Source organism: Apodemus sylvaticus, chromosome 6, assembly GCF_947179515.1.
Source record: "Apodemus sylvaticus chromosome 6, mApoSyl1.1, whole genome shotgun sequence".
NCBI lineage: Eukaryota > Metazoa > Chordata > Mammalia > Rodentia > Muridae > Apodemus > Apodemus sylvaticus.
Genome location: NC_067477.1, coordinates 49,325,279 through 49,346,069, shown reverse-complemented (window position 1 = coordinate 49,346,069; position 20,791 = coordinate 49,325,279). Strand labels below are relative to the sequence as shown.

General features: G+C 44.2%; 1 protein-coding gene across 2 annotated transcripts; it reads right to left on the bottom strand.

Moving 5' to 3' along the window:
* Positions 1 to 339: 339 nt before the first annotated feature.
* Positions 340 to 13,930, bottom strand: Six4 (SIX homeobox 4). Of its 2 annotated transcripts, XM_052185676.1 has the most exons (4): positions 13,868 to 13,930; positions 12,847 to 13,661; positions 9,375 to 10,063; positions 340 to 4,926 (listed from the first exon to the last, which is right to left on the bottom strand). In XM_052185676.1, exons 1-4 carry the CDS (start codon positions 13,868 to 13,870, stop codon positions 4,130 to 4,132), a joined length of 2,304 nt encoding a protein of 767 aa, XP_052041636.1. In that variant the 5' UTR covers positions 13,871 to 13,930; the 3' UTR covers positions 340 to 4,129. The 2 variants fall into 2 exon arrangements, with proteins under 2 accessions (XP_052041636.1, XP_052041635.1); XM_052185675.1 differs by lacking the exon at positions 13,868 to 13,930 and having other exon boundaries at positions 12,847 to 13,702.
* Positions 13,931 to 20,791: the final 6,861 nt, after the last annotated feature.

The window sequence follows — 20,791 nt, the reverse complement described above, 5'->3', positions numbered from 1 at the left end:
GAGAAAAACAAGAAAGGCGTATTAGCGGTCTCTAAGGCTAGACACTGTGATTTAGCTCTGAGTATGTAGTACAACTAAGTGAGTTACATAATTCTGTACAAAGAACAACACAGATTACTTTTCTAAAATCACTCCAAGTGACATTCTGAGTATTTTCCATTTGAAATATTTATATTTTCTCACTCTTTTCTCTTCCAGGCAAACATGAAATCATTTCCTGTTTCTTGTCTAATAAAATGAGTTATTCTCACTTTAAAGAATAGCATTCCCCCCAAATAATCTTTCTTCAACACAAAGTATGTATAAATATAAAGTTTATTTAGCATAGTGTTTAGAAAAATAAGTTCACATCATTTCAGAAAACAAATAAAACACTTAAATTGTCCAGGCATAACCCCCCATTACAGTACAACATACATACTTTAGATCTCTTTGGTTGGGTAATTAAGCACAGAAATGTTCTGGGACATGCTGTGTGCTATCACCTAACAGTGCAGTAGAGGCTCTGTTCCCCACCCCATGTCATACATTCTGTATAGTTTCTCTTCATGTAAGGCACAGTAAAACCATATTGAGTATGCAACTGATTGCCTAGGAACATACAGTACATGCAACAAAATGATACATTTTTTTTTGAGAAACCCTGAAAGTCGGAAGAGTCACATGCAATATAATTTGGATTAATAAAACATATGGTGGTAATATCTAATTAAATTGAAATGTCTCAATTAGACACAAAATAACCATTAGGTCCTATCATCCAAGTTTTAGGAAGACTTTGAAATGGCTCTTGTAAAACATAATTATTTTCCCACAGATTTCCTGAATTATTTTTATGAGATGATCTGTCAAAAACATGTGAGAAAGAAGGACTCGAGTTTATGCACTAATGTTCACATATTGAGGATGTAGCAGGGTAGTCTGCCATACATGCCCAATAATTCCAGCTTTAACATGCAGAATAACAAGGGTACATACAGAGTTAAGGTCAGTGTGCAATTCAACTATGGATTTAAAAAAAAAAACCTATGGCTACAACATCTACTTGCCTTTCACAACACAAGAAAGGCACCAGAGCACGTATTAAGTCTTCACTATTAATCTACATGAGATATTTACGTAGTACAACACAGGTGCTTTTGTTTGTCTGAGAGGGGAAATGAACCTCCTTTGAATGCAAGACCATCTTCTCTATTAGATGTAGCTAAGAGCTGAATGCCAATTCTGGCTACAGAGTGCATAGATAAGCTGGCACCAGGAAATCTCACAGCCAGCAGCAGGGGTTGGGTTTTTTGGGGGTTATTTACCTCTATTCTGATTCCTCGTCAGGAATCACTAGAGGATCCTTTGCAGCATCTTCAAGCATTGATTTATGTAAGAAGGATATTCTGTCACATGAATTCCAAGGGCTCTGAGGCTGGCTCTTGGTGTTGGGGAAAAAGTCATTTGCAATTCTGTGCAAGGAGATCTCGGGGTTTAGCATATTCCATCCACACATACCCGGGCTGCGTATCAACTGGCCTTATTTTACTGAACAAATTGAATAGAACAGTAAGTTCTTACAATGTACACTGATTCTTACCTGGTGGATTGTATAGCTATCTGGGGTATTTGTAGGACCAGATGCTCATCATGTTGGAATATGAATATGTTTCCTAGGTAAGTACTTAGTTTTGTGCTATCTTTTCTTTCTCATAAGGAGAAAAAGAGGAAGAACTTGGAATAAAAAAAGATATTTTTGTCAGATATATAGAAGTTTCCCATCATACACACACACACACACACACACACACACACACACACAAGCACCCAAACACACCTGTCTTATATAATGTTTTGACTTTCCCGCTTCCCTTACTAGATAGGTATTTTAAAATAATGACCTCTTGATATCTGCAACAATCTAGTGAAAAATATCATTTTTATGTAAACTATACTACAAGACCATGATGCTAATCACATTAATATGATCAGTACATTAACCGGGAAGGAGGTGGGGGCAGCCAAGCTGCAGGAGTAGCGTCAGAGTGGAAACCACACTGAAGCAGCCAGCTTCGGGAAAACCAAACAAAAACTCCCAAAACAAACAAACAAACAAACAAACAACCTCTGGCCCAAATTCCGTATTTCAGCAATCGAGGGACATTCACCAACTTCACAAAAATGGGATTTAGGTTCTTTATCAAAATGATGGGCAAAGAATTCTTTATAGGGCTCTTTAGCTTGACTGAAAGTTCCCTTTGTAGTGACAACAAATGCTAAAACACCAGTGATCCTTATTCAGCAGGCTCAGATGATGAGGTTGGTTAGAAACCAAGCAGTCCCTTCCACCTTCTTAAGGAAAACAAGGAGCGGTACTATCTTTATGCTTAACAAGCGAACAGTCACTTTGGAAAAGACTGCCTTCTTTCTTTCTGAAATCAGAGATGCCCTGGACTAATAGCATGAAGGCATTGCATTGTTATATCATAGATGCAGAGTCCTGTTAAAACTTATAAACAGAATTTCCTACAGAAACCCGAAGGATTGATTAAATAGGACAGGCAACAGTCCTACGTTACAGTATACCAACCAATTCAAAAGACTGGAATGAAGCTTCAATTAGACAGATTTTCATTAGGACAATTTACATGTATTTTGTTTACTTTAAAATGGTTGTTTTCAAGCTGGGTAGTGGTGGCCCACACCTAGAATCCCAGCACATGGGAGGCAGAGGCAGGTGGATCTTTATGAGTTTGAGGCCAGCCTGGTCTACAAAGTGAGTTCCAGGACAGCCAGTAACAGTATCTCTGTTAAATGGAAAAAACCTGTCTCAAAAAATCTAAAACCAAAACAGAAGAAAAATGGTTGTTTTCATTGCCTGCAGAATTGCTGTTTCACGGTCTTCTATAATTTTTTACTTTCATTGTAATGAAAAGCGTCAACAATATTTGTCTATCCATTTGCATGACAAACCTTACGCACGATACTTAGTGAAACGGAAGTCCTGCATAAAGGGTTCTGTGGTAAACTTAACCCTGTCTGTCGGTACAAAAGAACCGTCAACACTGCTGTTGACACTTCTGTACCCGACTAGTAATAAAAAGGCCACAAGGTAAAAAGGCACATAGGAGGCTCTAGAAAACATATTTAAATGAATCAAAGTTGCTAAAGTAAGAAGGAAGTGACAAGGCTCCAGTCCTGGGGGTTAGCAGTTCCTGTTTCAGTGTTAACATTGACCTCAATAAACTCTTGATAAAAGTTACAAAAAAACAAAACAAAACAAAAAAATCCAAAAACTTGGTTGGAAACAAAGATGTTCTATTCCTGCTCAAACAATAAATATAAATTAAACAGTAAAAAGACATTTTCTTTTCAGTTCACAGAGCCTGAAGAGAGACATACGCGGTATAAATAAAAACTAACTGTACTTACTCAGATCTTGCTTAGAGACCTGTATTTACATTCGTACCCAAGTCGTATCAGAGTTCAGTGGCGTTTCAAACTTTCTCTGCCACATTTGACTCTTAGCAATCACATTTGGAAACACGTAGAGACTTAAAACCAAGCCTTTCCCCAAAATGCTGAGAATGATGAATGTGTGTACATACACACAAACACACACACACATACACACACACAAGCTACATAATTTGAAAAATATACCCTTATGATATAGTCTAGAGTACCATTGTTTCTTAACCATCTCAATGCCCACGGAGTAAAAGTATACAAACACAAACAAACAAAAAAAAAACCAACTGCATTGCTTCTAACAGCCTGGAGCTATTATTTAATTTCCTAAATTAGGTGTATACATTTTAAATCTGAAATACTGCCACGTCCCACATCGCCTGTAGAGTTATGCTGCTGACTAAATGAGAGATGATGGTTTGATGCATTCACGTGTTGCCTTGCCCCCAGCTGCTTCTAAGCAAGCATGATGTGACCAGAAAGGCTTCAGCAATGCAGTTCCCCTCCCATATATGTAACAAGGCTCCTCATGTAGCTCAACCCGAATGCTCTTGCTTGCAGAAGTACAGCGTTTTCCTCTAAATGAGGAGAAGCTCTCCATCTTCGGGGCTTTACAAAGAAAAGGATTTGCTCCTGTTAAAGCAGAGATGGTGGGGATGCGTGGAGTGAGTCAGGCTTACAAGTCCTGCATATCTTCATCCAACTGGACAGTTTGGAGCTTGGCCAGCTCTTTTTTGTCTGTTCCCAGGTCTTCACAGCCAGGTTCAACCATGCCGTCCAGCACGTACTTGGATTTCGAGTCCAGCATCATTAAGTTGTTTGTTGCTTTGTTCTCAGAATTCTGTAAGAAATTCTCTTTTATGTTAGCTACTGACTGCAGAACCAAGCGCTGTTCTCTGACAAAATCCTGGTGGACTGCTGGTGGGTCGTGACTCACCTGCTCTTCAGCTGTGGGAACTATCTCCCCCAGGGCAGCCTGGGTCATCGGGCTGGACAATAGGTCTTGACCAGGAATAAGGGAACAGTTCTGAAGGGTTGCATAGTTAGTGTTGCTGACAGATGACACAGTACATTTGCTTGCCACAGGTGCAGACACTGGCTGGCTCTCGGCAAGGTCAGGGTTTAGCTCAGCGGGATTAAGTAGTGTAGGGGGGGTCAGGGAAAAACCGTGGGTGGTGGACACATTAACCAACGAAGAGGTCAGTGGATGGAGGCCGCTCCCAGAGAGATTTTCCGAAGACAGGCTTGCATTTACTTGTGCATTGTGATTGACAGGCATCAACTGAGAAAAAACCAGGCCTCTTTCTAAGCCTTCCTGTTTCACAGCTCCTACAGTCTGGCCTGAATTAGGAACAGTGTATACCACGGCACTGGGGGTGAGAGGGCTCAGGAAAAGTTTACCATGCTGGACTGTGCCTGTCTCACTTGTAAATGTGCTTCCATCCGAAGTGCTTGGAGTTACTGAAAGATTACCTAGGGGGAAAAGTACCAATTAGCATTGATGAAAATGATACAGAAAGACAAACTCACAGTCACTCCTTTAGCATACACATGATTTTCCCTCAGGTACAGGATTTATGGAGAGGTGACACTTAAATATGTGACACAGTCCAGCTTCAGCACAGTAAACTGCAGAGTTCCAGGACTCAGGCAGACTAACTTTCTCTAAATATATTTTGTATTTCTTTTGCAGTGCTGGGGACTGAACTCAGAGCTTTCTACATGCTGGGTAAAGATTCTGTCACTGAGCTATGTTTTATCTATATTTGTTAGCCTCCTGTCACTGTAAGGACCAATGAAAGAGCTGCTGGTGGCTTAGGAAGCCGGGGGGTGGGGGGGGGGGTGGGGGTGGGGGGGTGGGGGGGTGGGGGGCTAGGGAGAGGATTCGGTAGCTGATCACCTGCGTGGTGCAGGCCTTGGGTTCAAGCTTCAGCATCACCAAGAATTAAAGCAAACAAAGATATAAGCCAGCCAACCAAAACAAGCAAGTATGTGGGATAAAAGCTGAGGTGGGGAGATTGATTCTGAGGCCAGTCTGGGCTACATAATAAAACCTTATCTCAAGGAAAAAGAAAAAAAGAAGAGAGAAAATCTTGTCCAAGCTCTGCTCTCTGTTGAGTTTCTGGCTCTTTAACACAGACTTGCCATCTTAATCAGTTGCTAGTGATCACTAACTCTACCAGTTAGAATGAGAGAACACAGTGCAAAACAGAATATTTCCATTAGGACTGCTCAGGTACTGACAGAAAATGTAAATGAAAATACCACATAGAATGAGAGCTTCTCTGGAACTTACAACTTAACGACATCAACCTGTCCCGACAAGCCTCAGACTTCCACCAACTACCAGTAAAGCAGTCTCCAATCAACAAAGCCCTCCAGGTTTGCTTTTTTCCTCTCCCCCATTTGTTGCGCTAGCTCTAAATTTTCAGGGTTGTATTGATGGGAGAAATGAATGGTAACCCTGGAGTGCTCTTTTTAAAACTACCAAAGAACATAAAGGCTAGAATTAACGGGGTGCGTCTTTTGAGGCCCCCACTTTAATGGTCTGTGGAGACTAGAAGAAAAAGTATAAGCAGAAAATAGATGTTTAAATGAAAAACTTAGGGCAATGAAGACCCTTGAATTGCCATCAAATAAAACCCTCTCTGCGTCTTTATAAGAGAAAGGGAAATGATGCCAGACAGATGACTCGGGTCCCCAAATATTACTAGAGAGAGAAAGATGGTAGAAATAACATGTGTTACTATCGACGACCCCACTCTTCAATTAGAGGTCTAATCAACTCCTTTACAAGTGGAGAAAATTAAGTACTTCTCTCAACATTGGCCCTCTTGAATTCTGAGAGCAGCTGAGATGGCAGTGCTCCCTATGAGAAGATGGCAGTGCTCCCTATGAGAAGAGTCCCCAGGGCCACTGATGGCTTCCAACATCTTTAAGCACTTTATGTAAACAAAAGAATGTCTTTCCATGAGAAATCAAATGTGGAAACACTATATTTGGACTCCTTTAAAAATGTGAACTACTGCAGGGCAGTGGTGGCGCACGCCTTTAATCTTAGCACTTGGGAGGCAGAGGCAGGCGGATTTCTGAGTTTGAAGCCAGCCTGGTCTACAAAGTGAGTTCCAGGATAGCCAGGGCTACACAGAGAAACCCTGTCTCAAAAAATCAAAACAAAAAAAAATTTTTTTAAAGTAAAGTAACTACTAGTACGTAAGTATGAGTAGTTCTCACGACATAGTGTCACGAAAAGACACTTCTGTATATGTTTGCATTGCCCTTTAACTTAATTTTTTTTCAGGCCGTACACATGAACAAACTGCCCCTATTTTAAACGTTTGGTTTTAAGCATCTTTTTAAAGTCTTGTAGGCTTCAAAATTGTAAGGAGGAAAGATCCACATTGATCTTTACCTTGCTTTGTGTGTGTTTGTGAAATGTTTACTAGCAGACATGTCCACAAAATGATTATTTTTTGATAGAGTCATGAGTAACGGCGTATGCAACATTTCCCCAACAGCTACTATTAAACACAAGTAAAACAACATACTCGGAACATGTAAAAGCACTAACTCATATAAGTAAAGGGGAAAACAGATATATTCCAAAGATGATTTTTGATTTTCGCTTTGTTTTCTCTTTCAATATTGGGAATCGAACTCAAGGCCTCAGACATAAAACATGATTTTGTTGCCGTTGTTTTAAGCCAGAGTCTGTCTATATAGCCCTGCTTGTCTGTGGAACTCACTCTGATGACCAGGCTGATCTCAAACACACAGAGATCTGCCTGCCTCTACCTCCCCAGGGCAGGGATGAAAGCTATGTACCATCCACTGTGCCTGGCTAGAACCTGATTTTTAAGTATAGCTGCAATTGAATTATAAATTAATCTGTACAAAAACTGAACAGAAAAAAACACAGGTGCAGGTGCACAGTATAATCATACAATGATGCTAAAGAAGAAAAACCAAACCAACAAAACCCCAAATCCTGACTATAAAATGAATGAAGACATCAGCAGGCTGTTTTTCCTCATAACTTCCTATATAACTTATTCCTATATTAGGAAGAAAGTACTATTTTTTCTAGACATTTTAAAGAATGTTTAGTGTACGTTTGATTTGACTTGGTACATGCTTTTTGAAGATGGACTTTTACTATGTAACCTGTTTAAGCTTGAATGTAGCTCAATGTAACTAGGTAGCTCAGGCAGGCCTCGAACCCCAATTTCCAGCTTCAGGCTCCCAAGTGTTAGGATTATAGACAGGCATTTGCCACCATACCTATCTTAGTATTCTTTAAAATAAAGTCCAAATTTCCAAAATGCTTTACAGCAAACTGTAATATACAACTACTACAAAGAACTTGCCTACTGGAACCATCTGGTTAAACTTATGCCAGAGAGTCAAGGGTAGGGAGTCCTATCATTTGATCTCAGCTATTTTAACTGACAATGCTATTCTTATTCTTGGTAAATATCCCATTGAAAAACTAACTATTGTTGGGCAGTGGTGGCTCTTTTAATCCTAGCACTTGGAGGCAGAGGCAGGCAGATCTGGGTTTGAGGCCTGCCTGGTCTACAGAATCAGGTCTAGGACAGCCAGGGATACCCTGTCTTGAAAAACTGAAAGGAAAAAAAAAGTGGAAAGCAACAACCCCTCCCCCCCCAAGACAATCATAGCTATTAAAGTGATAGCACTTTTCTTGATTACAGATGCGAAACATTTTGCATTTCTCCTCTGCTAATATACATTCTCATACTATCTGTGCAACTTTGTTGTCTCTAAAAGGCTACAGACTGCTTGGAAACATTCATAAAGAGGGAAAACAGGTGAAAGTCATAAATAATTTGGCTTTCTCTGGGGTGTTTGTCTTTTGTCCTAAACTGGAGTGTGACTTAGGTTAAATCTTACATAATCTGGAGGAATAAACAGCTGAAGAGTATGCTACAGGACCATGGGGATATACTGTCTTTTTCTCTAAAGAGAGACACATACATAGAATAAAATGTACAACTATTTTTCATTAATGTCTCTAATAACTGGAGTAGACTGTAGCTACAAAATGGAGACTTGTATAAAAACTGACCGGACTGCAGGTTGGCCTTTGGTAAAAACCTGGGCTTTCAGACCTGCTTGCAGGAGAGACGACATCATCACTGTCTCCCAGCCCTAGGAGCCAGAGGCTGCTCAGCACCCCGTGCCCAGGTCTAACTGTTCCTATGTCAACACAGAGAAAAGCGACAAGCGATACAGATTTGATTCACATTCCTGAGGAACTGCTGTGCCTGCCTCAGGCTGATTTCCTTTCTCTGACAGACTGCTGTTAGGAAAGCCACAGAGACACAATGACACAATTGTTTTCATAAATATAAACCCACACAGCTGAGAAATGAACACACATCTAGAGCAACAGAAAAACATGTGTTCTTCTACATTTCTTTTAGGTCTTTTTAGGTTTTAGTGTTACTTATAGGAAGAATGCAATGCAAGCAAGAATACATTCTGTCTGTTAGCTTATTGTTTTAAAAACATTTTCTGGTCAAATAACTGCTTGACTAATTTTATGTTCCTAGCAATTTTATTAATTTTTAATTTTAAAACGTCAAGTACTGGGTTATTTTATAAGCACTGATTGACTTACCATATTCCTATAATTGTAGAGTTGGCAAGGTCTGCTAGAAACTGTACTTTTCCATTCTGTTTGGGGAAAGATAAAACTCTATTCCCCAGGATGCAAGAAAATCAGGCAAGCTGGACAGGACTTAGGTCCTGGGAAGCACATCAGGGCTATTCTGTAACTGTGTAAACCAATGATGCATTTGGACAATAACATGAACCTATAGCTTTCACTAAACCTGTCACTTACAGCAACTAACCAATACATGCCCTGGTGCATTATTGGTACCAAATGAGGCTTTTACCTTGTGAAGCTGCTACTGAGACAGGAGGCAGCTGCAGTGGAGAGAATCCAATGCTGCCGTTAAGGAACTGGCCGTTCGCTCCAGAATTAGGGATCTGGACAATGCCATACTGGTTAATTTGCACCGGTGTAGTAAACGTCACTACAGAGCCGCCATCCTGGGAGGCCACTGTCTGAACGCCTTCCCTTTTCACTTCAGTGCAGGGTATCAGCCCTGGGAATGACACAGCGGCACTAGGGCTGTAGGAGGTGGTGGCTGCTGAGTTCACAGCAGAACTCTGGAGGACTTTGAATTCTTTCACATCCTGGGAGGTAGATCCCAGGATATCTGTCATGGCTATGCCATTGCCCACAATATTTGAAGACATTTTGGGTGGGTTCAGTGACACTGTCTGTGTATTTCCCACATTCAGTCCATTAAGGATAACTCCATTGTGTCCCTGAATAAAGGAATTGCCATTAAGGAAGACAGGTGAAGTACTTGCAGGTACTAAGCTTCCGTTCAACAAAACTCCAGACGAGCTTAATGATATCTTAGCATTTCCAATTTGTTGCATATATACTGGCTCCATGTGGTTCGAAAGGCTGAGGCTGGTGACGCCATCAGATGCACCTGAAAGTGGGTGAGGAGACAGATCCTCGTGTCCTTTGCTGGATTCATCTTCAGTGCTGGGGTTGCCATCTGATTCGCTGTTCAGGGGGAGGAGAAGACATTTTGAAGGTCAAGGGATTGACAGTGGACACAGTTTGTAAAACATCTTTCAAGCCCATTAAAGGCAATATTTAAGCAAAGCACAACAGAATTATCTGCTGGCCCTGCTAAAACTAGGAGGTTTTAAACAAATTCTATTCAGCCAGGCAATGAGAAGATGCATTTGGATCCCTTGGAAAAAAAAAATCCAGAGAAAGACCAGAAGGTTGGACAATGTAAAATTCAACTAAAAGCACTTTAATACTGTGTTTTCTTTCTTACAGCACTCATGTGCTGTTCCAGCTGTTAAAAGGACTGCTACCTCTGCCACAGAAACAATTCATGAAATGTTAATGTGTCTTTTTGCCGTTTAGGGGAGCCGCTTCAGATTCATGTTATATTGAAGGTAGATGGAATTGTCAAAGGAGCAGAAGGTGTAGGGGTTCAGTTTTCTTTGCCAGTTAGGTAACAAGAGACCATTTTCTCACCTGTTCCCAAACTTCTATTCCACCAGAGAGACAACTCTCACTCAATAAAGTGGTTTGCCCTTGTAGGAAAGACACTTGCAACTCTGGATAGCCACCATTGCCTTTGAATCCAAAGGAAGCCATAGGGGCCTGTTTAACACACACCATCCAGTACCCTATTTAACACACACCATCCAGTACCCTATTTAACACACACCATCCAGTACCCTGGTGAGGCGGGAGGGGGAGAGTGAGTGTCACTCAGCGGCCTTGTAACTATCACATTCCTTCCTTGAGTCTTCAGACCTTCTATTCCAGGATCCTGAACATAAGGGAAATAGCAAGTTTAGGTCAGGGAGGAATGGTGGCAGTTTTCCTTGTTTGGTTTGAGTTTGGGCGGGGCAGAACATTTGGAAGCCTGGTGAGACCTGGTCCAGCTGAGGATCCAACATCCTAGTGTGGTCGGTTTCCTTTCAAGCTGAGGGGAGGGGATTACCCAGGCTTTGGGCTCTGGGGCCAGGAGCGCAGAAAGCGCTTTGATTTATGAGCTGACGCCCGAGCAGCCGGTCGCCATTGGTGAAGGTGACTCACCAGGGGTGCGGGTGGGAGGTAGATCCGGAGAGGGGCCTATGCTAGGCAACTGGGCTGGGGGGTTGAGGGTGTGGAGTTAATGGAGAGGAGGATGAAGTCAGCAGAGCGTGGTTCAGGATGTGTGTGTGTGTGTGTGTGTGTGTAGATCATCCTGGGATCTGGGCAGGTTTCATAGCAAAGGTTATAGGACAGCTGGCCTGCATGTGCCACCATACCAAGTGCCTAGGAAATTCCTTCAGTACATCAGCAGAGCACTCAGGGGTAGGTGGGGTCGTCCCCTCTCTCAAGACTGAGGGAGGGCGCTCGCAGGTCGCCGGGCTGTTTTGTTTATGGTTACCGCCAACCAGGGTCAGGGCTGCACAGTGCGCCTCTCTCCCTGCCCGGGGTGAGCCTTGGGCCTCCGGGCTCCACCCCAGCGCCGGGCAAGGTAGTGAGGGCGGGCTCTGGAATGCGCAGGGTGATCACCTTCACCTGGCCCAGGCCGGCTGCTCCATGGCTCCCGGGTTCCTTCCCAGGGCAGAACATTTGAACAGCATTTTAAGATTCTCTTCTCTCCAATCCCCGCGGGGAGGGGGCCATCAACCTTCTGCATACTTTACCCGTACAACAACAACAACAGCAGCAGCAACAACCACACACTTAAACACCACCACCACCACCACCACACACACACACACACACACACACACCCCTCTAAACACACAGTCAAGGGTCTGACTCTAGTGGACACAAAAGAGATGAGAAAAAAACCAAACCCTTCATTTTATACGAAAGAAGGGGAAAATCTCAATAAAGTTCAAACCAGAAAGAGTGTGCGTGGGGGGAGGGGGCTGACTGAAGGAGGACTGAGTGGATAGCTCCCCTACTTCTTTCCTGCTGCCCACCTTATGCCAGCGTGTCCCCCTATTCCCAACTGCCCAGTCGGTAGGGGATCATGCTGTGTTAGGGGCTCAAATATACTGTCCTTCAGTCTTGCCACCTCGGAGGCACTGTAACCCGATCCGAAGTTGTTCAGAATCAGGTTTCAAAACACCGCAGAGAGGAGCAGCACCCACACCCCACGCTGCCCTAGCAGCGATGGGAACCGCGGCGGGCAGGGTGAATGATTAACTCTGTCATATTAAAGCCCCGACGTCCCCAGACCCCATCTGAGTCACTAGTCTCCATTAACGCTCCGTTTCCTTCCAGAGTGCCCCTGATGACCTCCAGGGCAGGCCCGGGGCTCAGTCGAAGCCTGGGTACCCTCGAGCGTGTGCGCACTCCAGGCTCCGGGTGACCCGGCAGAGGCAGGACCCCGGCCGGCGCCAGCAGCCCCTGCGGGCCCGGAGCCGCGGTGAGAGCAGCCTTGCCGGCGTGCACACACACTCCTTAAAAGAACCAAGGCGAGAGTGGCAACTTCAAAGGCAGCAGGATGGGGGTGGGAAGCCGGGCAGCAGTGACCAGCCGAGGTGGGGGCGGGGACTGGACCTAGGAGGGCGACCAGAAACTTCTGGGGGCAGGAGGGGGAGGGCTAGGAGGGAAGATCCCCCGCCCGCCCGTTGCCACCGTCCCCCCCCCCCCCGCCTCTCCGTAGGAAAGCGAGGTGGGGGGCGGGGAGAGGTGGGCAGCCGGACCGGGCTGGTGGGGAAGGTAAGCGCCATGTTTTCGAGCGCTTGGAGGAAAAGAAAGCTGGGAAGGGGTGGGGGGGGGGGGGAGGAAGGGGGAGGAGGAAAGTTGGCGCTCACCTTTTGGACTGGGTCTCGGAGGGGTTTCGGTCACGCTGCCGCCGGTTCTTGAACCAGTTGCTGACCTGAGTGAGGGAGAGGCCGGTGATCTTGGCCAGGTGCCGCTTCTCGGCCGGCGAGGGGTAGCGATTCTGCTTGTAGAGCTCCTTGAGCGCGTTGCGCGACTTCTCCTTGAAACAATACACCGTCTCCTCGCCGTCCCAGATGGTGCGGGGCAAGGGGAATTTCCTGCGCAGCCGGTACTTGTCCACGGCGCCCAGCGGCCGGCCGCGCGCTCGCTCGGCCTCGGTGTAGCGCGCCTTGTACCAGAGCTGCTGCAGCAGCGGATGGTTGGCCGACTCGAAGCTGTGACTCTCGAGGATGCTGTACAACTCAGGGTAGATGCCCTGGTGGAAGGCCACGAGCGCTCGCGCCTTCAGCAGGCTCTCGTTGCCACGTAGCAGGTCGCTCTGGGGCAGGGACCAAAGGAACCGGGCCAGGCGGTCCAGGTTGCCCCCCTGCTGCAACGCCTCGCACACGCAGGCGACATGGTCCGGCGAGAAGGCCAGCGGGGGCTGCGCGGCGGCTGCGTGCTGGTGCCTGCCCAGAAGTTCCGAGTGGAGTTGTACCTGATCTGCCGCTCCGGTCGCCGCTACCCCTTCCTCCCGGCTTACCCTGGAGGCAGCCGCGGCGTCCCCCGGCTCCAGGGGGAAAGGAGCTGGAGCCGGGGGGCTCAGCCCAGCCGCCGCGCCCCCCGCCACTTCTCGGTGCGCCTCCTGTCCTTCCGAGGCGCTTTCCATCCCATTCTCCTGCTTGATGTCCGCCGCACTTGCAATCTGCCCGGTGGGGGAGGAAGAGGACATTTTTTGTTGTTTATTTTCCTCCCTCCCTCACTCCCTCGCACTCTTTTCCTCTTTCTTTCCCCCTCTCTTACTCCTCCTTCTTCGTCTCCCTCCCCCTCCCCCCTCCGGAAAGCCCACTCCCTCCCTCCCGGTTTCGGCTGGATCTGGCCGATCAGGTTTCCCCCAGGCCACGCAGTCACCATTAAGATAGCTGCTAGAGCAAAGTAGTGTAAACGGATAGCTGCTTTCTGCCGTTCCCCCAACGTGACTCCTCCGGTTGCTGCATACTATATGGCACTGGCCGCCCGGCCGGCCCGGCCGCGCCACCCCATTGGCTATTTCGCATTCAGTGGGAGGAGGAGACACCGTTTCTATCCCTGTCGATCACCCGCCTCCCACTCCACCCCTTGCCTTTCCCTCTCTCCCTGACCCCCAGGCACCTTTACCTGCCGGAAAACACCGACATTCTTTTCTGGCCAAGCTTCTGAATGGGCAGTTATCTAGTGTGGCCTGAAAATTGGACAGCTCTTTCAAAGAAAGGCCCAGTGATTCCCAAGGGAATACTAATCGCGTGACCTTAAGGTCTGGACAGCTAAATTTTTAACAAAGAGACCACCCTCAGTATATAGATGACAAAACTTCAGAGACTACTTCCGAAGCTTCCCAGCACCTCCCTCTTCTCCTCCCCCCACCAAGGGATGTCTTTATTAAGGATGTGTATTCAAGAGTCAAGAATAGCACTAAGGAATGTTCATATAGAGAAGCATTGGTGGTAATGAAAATTTCGGAGGGGAGGGGACTCGAAAACCTTGAAATAAGCAGTGTGTGGAGCCCACTGAGATGACAAAGGCAAGAAGCGTTGGGGAAAAAATGTCAGCAGAAACCCTGAGATGAACCTAATACAAATTAGCATATAGAAAATAAGATTGGATGTTTATACTGGGTAAGTAGTATAGAAGAGAACTAAGTTATAATGGTCTAGGAACATGTCTACTTACCATAGTAAAAACACTCAAAATATGGACACCAACAGCACCCCCCCCCCCCACACACACACACAATGTGGTGCTAGGATGGATAAATAGTTTCTCTTTGACAGTGATAGATAGGTCTGGAAAGAACACCATCTCTGTATGCAGGTGTATTGGAAGAGATCCGGACAGGATCGGCAGCCCTCGACATCCGCAGACAGATGAAAGATTGGTCTCCAGGCTTGAGGCTGAAGTATGGAGGTGCAGTGTGACTATATTCAGTTGGGATTCTTTCTTTCGTGGTTTGCACAAGGTCTTAGCTCAGGAAGGGATGATGAGCCTGTCTCTGTGGCTACTGTGGGTCAGTTGGATTTGTCTGGGGTTGCTCCTTCTCAAAAATCTAACAGCCAAATGCCCTCCCCCTAACCTTTACTGCAGCGTGGCCTTGTATCATTTCTGCTTCCCAGTCAGTCATAACTGCCTATTTCAGCATGTTGCCAAGCAGCTGTTCGGGTCACCTGCTGTCACATCAGTTTGGTGAGGTTTGCTTGCTTGCTTTCTTTCTTTCTTCCTTCTTTTCTTTCTTTCTTTCTCTCTCTCTCTCTTTCTTTTTTTTTTTTTTTGCTACCACTTTATTTTGGTTAGTTGAGATATATGATACAGAACCTAACTGTTCTTCATTAAAATATTTATTATGTGTGTGTGTGAGTGCACACACATACACACATGCAAGAGCACACATGCCAGCCATGACACATGTGTGGACGTCAGAGGACAACTCTTGAGAGTCGGTTCTCCGATTTTGATTTTCTTCTTCCACTGTATTGGTGCTGGGGATTGAACTCAGGTGGTGAGGCTTAAGGGCAAAACCTTTACTGGCTCAGCTACCTCAGTGCCCCCACTTCTCTCCCTCTTTTTCTCTTCCTTTCTTTTTCTTTCAAAAACACTATCCTAATGTGATAAAATTGTGACATCTTTGGAAAATTTTTTGTTTTGTTTTTTTCGAGACAGGGTTTCTCTGTGTAGCCCTGGCTGTCCTGGAACTCACTCTGTAGACCAGGCTGGCCTCGAACTCAGAAATCTGCCTACCTCTGCCTCCCAAGTGCTGGGATTAAAGGTGTGCGCCACCACTGCCTGGCCATCATTGGCAAATTTAAAATTGATAACCATAGGCAATACTTTTCTTTCTCCTCCTTTAAAAACCTCCAGGTAGCTATCAAGTTCAGGTTAGTATTTGAGTTCAAAACTTCCTTGCTTTTTAAAAATTTTCCTGCACTTAAAAAATATACTTTTATTTTAGGATAATTTTGATTTACTGATGATTCACAAAAATAGTAAAGAAAGTTCCTACCTCACAGACTTGTCCCTAACCCTGACACCTTATAGCGGTACATTTATATGAACTGATAACACTGGCATATTATACACCATAATTAATTCATTATAGATTTTATTATTTGGAGTTCATCCGTTTTTCTGCTACTTTCTGTTTTTCAGTCTGATCTGGGTGGGCATTCTGCATTTGGTTCATTGAATTTTATTTATCAGAGCAAACTAGACAAGAAGTAGTGTGGTTTCATGGAAAAGACACACATCCAGTGTTCAACTCACTAAGCTTGGGTTCAGTCCTAGCTCTGCCACATATTTGGTATAAAAAAGTGGAAGCCGGGTGGTGGTGGCGCACGCCTGTAATCCCAGAACTCTGGGAGGCAGAGGCAGGCGGATTTCTGAGTTTGAGGCCAGCCTGGTCTACAGAGTGAGTTCCAGGACAGCCAGGGCTATACAGAGAAACCCTGTCTCCAAAAACACAAATCAAAAAAACAAAAACAAAAACAAAAACAAAAAAAAAAGTGGAAAAGATTACTGTAAAGATTAAATAAGTCATTCCAAAAAAACCCCTTATGCATAATTAATCTTCTGTAAAAAATTGTTATCTTCCTATTGATAATGCAAAGAAGGAGGCTTTTCAATTTTATATTAAAATTCCTTTGGCCAAGTCATGGGAGTTAGCTTTAAATTATTATCAATCAAGTACAGTGCCTGATTTAGAAAAGAACATAATTGGCTTTTGATTATTGGTTCTCTCTATTGCCTCTAGTGTATGAAGTCTATCAGGTTCTATGTGAGCCCTGGTGGCTCTGTCAGGTCTGCAATAGTGCATCTGTGGAAACAATGGACCTTAGGAGCTGGAGGACTCAATTCCTAGAAGATTTACAAAGTCCTGCTACAGATTCGGATTTTGTGAATTTATATACCAGTTGCAGAAGGTGTTTCTTTTTTTTTTTTTTTTTTTTTTTTTTTTTTTTTTTTTTTTGGTTTTTCGAGACAGGGTGTCTCTGTGTAGCCCTGGCTGTCCTGGAACTCACTCTGTAGACCAGGCTGGCCTTGAACTCAGAAATCAGCCTGCCTCTGCCTCCCAGAGTGCTGGGATTACAGGTGTGAGCCACCACCGACTGGTGCAGAAGGTGTTTCTAGGACCAGCAATCTAAGTCTTCCCGTGCGTGGGCAGGGTACACGGCCATAATTCCTCCTAGATTCAAACATGGTCAGTGACATTGGAATGGAACCATATTTGTGGAGTTTATCTTGGAGCACCGGTTACACCCAATGGTGTTTGAAATTGCTTCTGTTTCATTCCTTCACCATGTTGGGAGTATTGAGCTGGCACGCAGTGTCATACTGTGTGGCGATCTGGAAGAGTGGCACTGAGACGGGGTGATGAAGAGCAGGAGGAAAACCAAACACTTGTTTCTGAAAGCAAGCAGGTGCGCTTGCCGCTCTAGAGTCTTGAAGAAAATCTGGTTCAGTATAACATGTTATGATGGAGTTTGTTTGACTTTTTCTTTTTTTTTCTTTTTCTTACCAAAAGGCAGATTTCCTTCCTTCTTTCTTTCCTTCCTTCCTTCCTTCCTTCCTTCCTTCCTTCCTTCCTTCCTTCCTTCCTATTTCTTTCTCTTTCTTTTCCTTTTTCCTTTTCTTTTCTTTCTTTCTTTTTTTCTTTCTTTTTTTTAATTTTTGAGACAGTGTTTATCCATGTTCTGGAACAAACTCTGTAGACCTGGCTATCCTTGAACTCACACAAATCTGCCTTTCACTTTCTTCCAAGTGCTGGAACTAAAGGTGTAGCACCATTGCCTGGTTTCAGATTTCTTTAAAATTAAAAATATGTTGTTGTTGTTGTTGTCAACTACTATTATTGTGTGTCAGTGTATATATGTACTACAGATCATGTATGGGAGTCAAAGGACATTTCTGTGGAAATGTGAGCAGCTCTTTCTTTCTACTTATACATGGGTTCCAGCGTCAGGCTTTACCCGCAGGGCTATTTCTCTTGCCCCAGAATGGGAATTTCCATTTCCAAGTTGACTTTGGCTGCCTGAAGATGACGTCTTCTTGGTAGGCTCTTCTTTCTCAGAGAGTTAATGTAGGCTGGCCCTAAAGTTGCTCCCCTTCATTGCTACTTAAGGAAAGGTGGTTGGTGTGCAGTGAGCATTTTGGAAGGATCATTCACTTCTCAGTCACTTTCTGAGTCCTGTGTAAACATAAGGCCTTGCCTTAGGAACGGAAGGGCAGAAGGGTGAGTCTACCGAGTTTCGGTCTCTAGGAGGTTGAATTCTTGTGGAGGAGAGAAGATATATTTTTACATGGACACGGTCTTGAGTAAGAGCATGGTAAGAGGGAGGAGACTCTAAAGAGTGGTGGGGAGTAGGGTTTGAGCTTCGAGCTGAGTCTTTGAAGGTTGAGCATTTTGAGAAGATAGTGGCTCATCAGAGGCAAATGGAACAGAATGGGAAGTGCACGGAACGATGATTATTTGATGTGTTTCTGAAAGTAAGCAGGGAATTCAGTATGGAACAGGGGTTTTATATAAATGGGTAGTTGGAGAGTGGTTAGGAGACCATTCTCATTGATGCAGGAGGACTGATTCAAAACCACAGACCAGTTCGGGCCACTTAGCAAGAACTGGCAGAAAAACAAAACAAAACAACAAAAACCCCTTTTAAATGTTCAGCTTGCTGTCATGTGTGTAGTTGTTTGTGTATACCATCATGGCCAATGACAATTAGTCTAGAATAAGTACGTTCCCAAATCAAAACAATCAGAATCCTTTTTTTTTTTTTTTAAAGATTTATTTATTTCATTTATATGAGTACACTGTAGCTGTCTCCAGACACACCAGAAGAGGGCATTGGATCCCATTACAGATGGTTGTGAGCCACCATGTGGTTGCTGGGAATTGAACTCAGGACCTCTGGAAGAGCAGTGAGTGCTTTTAACCGCTGAGCCATCTCTCCAGCCCCAGAATCCTTTTTTTTTTTTTTAAAGGTTTTCTGTTTGTGCTGGAAAAATCAAGGCATGTATATATGCTCATAAGTTCTTGGTGACCAAGTCATCTACCTTTGTAGTACAGTGACCAACAGGAAGAAGGTAGAGAGTGACCCTTGAGTCACATAGGCAGCAGTATAGAGTAGAAATACAGACAGAAAAATACCGGACTGCAAGGTTTTAGTGCTCTCCTATCTTTTTTGTGATGGTATAGATTTCCCTGGAAGCCCTAAACACATTTAAATTGGCTTAAGCAAAAGGATTACTTGCTGAATTACTTACTGAATTATGGTACTGAGTTGTTGCTATTCTCATTACTCTGACAAGACATCAGAGTAATCACAAATCACTTAGGGCAGGAAAGTTTTGTTGTAGGCTTCTATTTATTTATTTATTTGTTTGTTTGTTTGTTTATTTATTTATTTTTTGGCTCATGTTTGTAGGGGGCTCAGTCCATGGTCAATTGGCTATGTTTCTGGGCCTGGAATGAGACAGTTCACTATACTGCCCCTCTCACGCCCCCATCCCCCACCCCCAGTGATCCACTTCTCTCAACCTGTCCTCACCACCTAATGTTTCCAGACCCTAGCAAAATAGAGCTATCAGCTGAGGACTAAGCAGCATTCATTATGTGAGCTTTCCATGCATGTGTGGACACACACACACACACACACACACACACACACACACACACACGCAGGGGGGCATTTTATACTCAAACACTAATGCTAATAGATATCAAACAATGTGGAGGTCAGGAATGGAACTGGTAGGCTAAGACCTGCCATTCTATTTTCCTTACCTCTGCCTTTCCGATTTAGTTTTCAAAGGAGCTTTCTGCAGAAGGCCAATTCCTTGGCTCTCAGTAGTTCCCAGTTCATTTTGTCATCCTCATCAAAACCAAAGAAGATCTGCTACAGCCAATTTGAAACCCTCTAGGGCGGTTCGCTGATTAGTTCAGCAGTTTCCTTTTGAGTGCCTGCATTCTACTAGACAGGCTCACTACACTTTGCTGCAGGGACTGTTTTTTTCATAAGAATTGGGGAGAGATGTTATCTCTAGCAAAGGGACAAAGTAGCTGGATCTGCCCAGTCTGAAAAGAAAAGCTTGGTAAGTCTGTAGCCTGGGGCAAGGAAGGAGTTTACATTTTAAAAACCCTGCCTAGGGAGGTATTCTTAGCTCTTTGGAGTAGCAGATTTTCTAAGAGCAAGAATGTACTTAATTGGTTCAAGTAGCTAACTTCCTGGAGGCAGGAAGCTTGATAATTTTGTTGTTGTTGTTGTTTTTCTCTTTTTCTTTTTCAACACACGTGGAGTTTCCCCTTGAATCAGAAGTCTGGTACTCTGAATACTTTTTTCTCAAAGCTCCATCAGGGATGATGGCGCACCGTTCAGACCTTCTGTTTTGTACAGGCAGTGCGGTGAATCCACTAGGTAAGTCCAAATTATAAAGTTTCATCGTCATCATCATTATCATCATCATCATCATCATTATCACCACCATCACCACCACCATCATTTTTGTTTTGCTGAGACAGGGTTTCTTTGTGTAACCCTGGCTGTCCTGGAACCCATTCTGTAGACCAGACTGGCCTTGAACTCAGAGATCTGCCTGCCTCTGCTTCCAGAGTGAGTGCTGGGATTAAAGGTATGAGCCACCATAGGGGGGTTTCAATTTCATCACTATAACACACCTGTTATAATGTATAAAGGAAACAGAGGTTAGGACCAAAAAAATTTAGGCTCAAGTAGAGTTATCAGCTTTGAAAGAAAGTCTTGCTTTTCCTATTAATACACTGTTTCTTTTTGATGTTATTGGCAATATTAT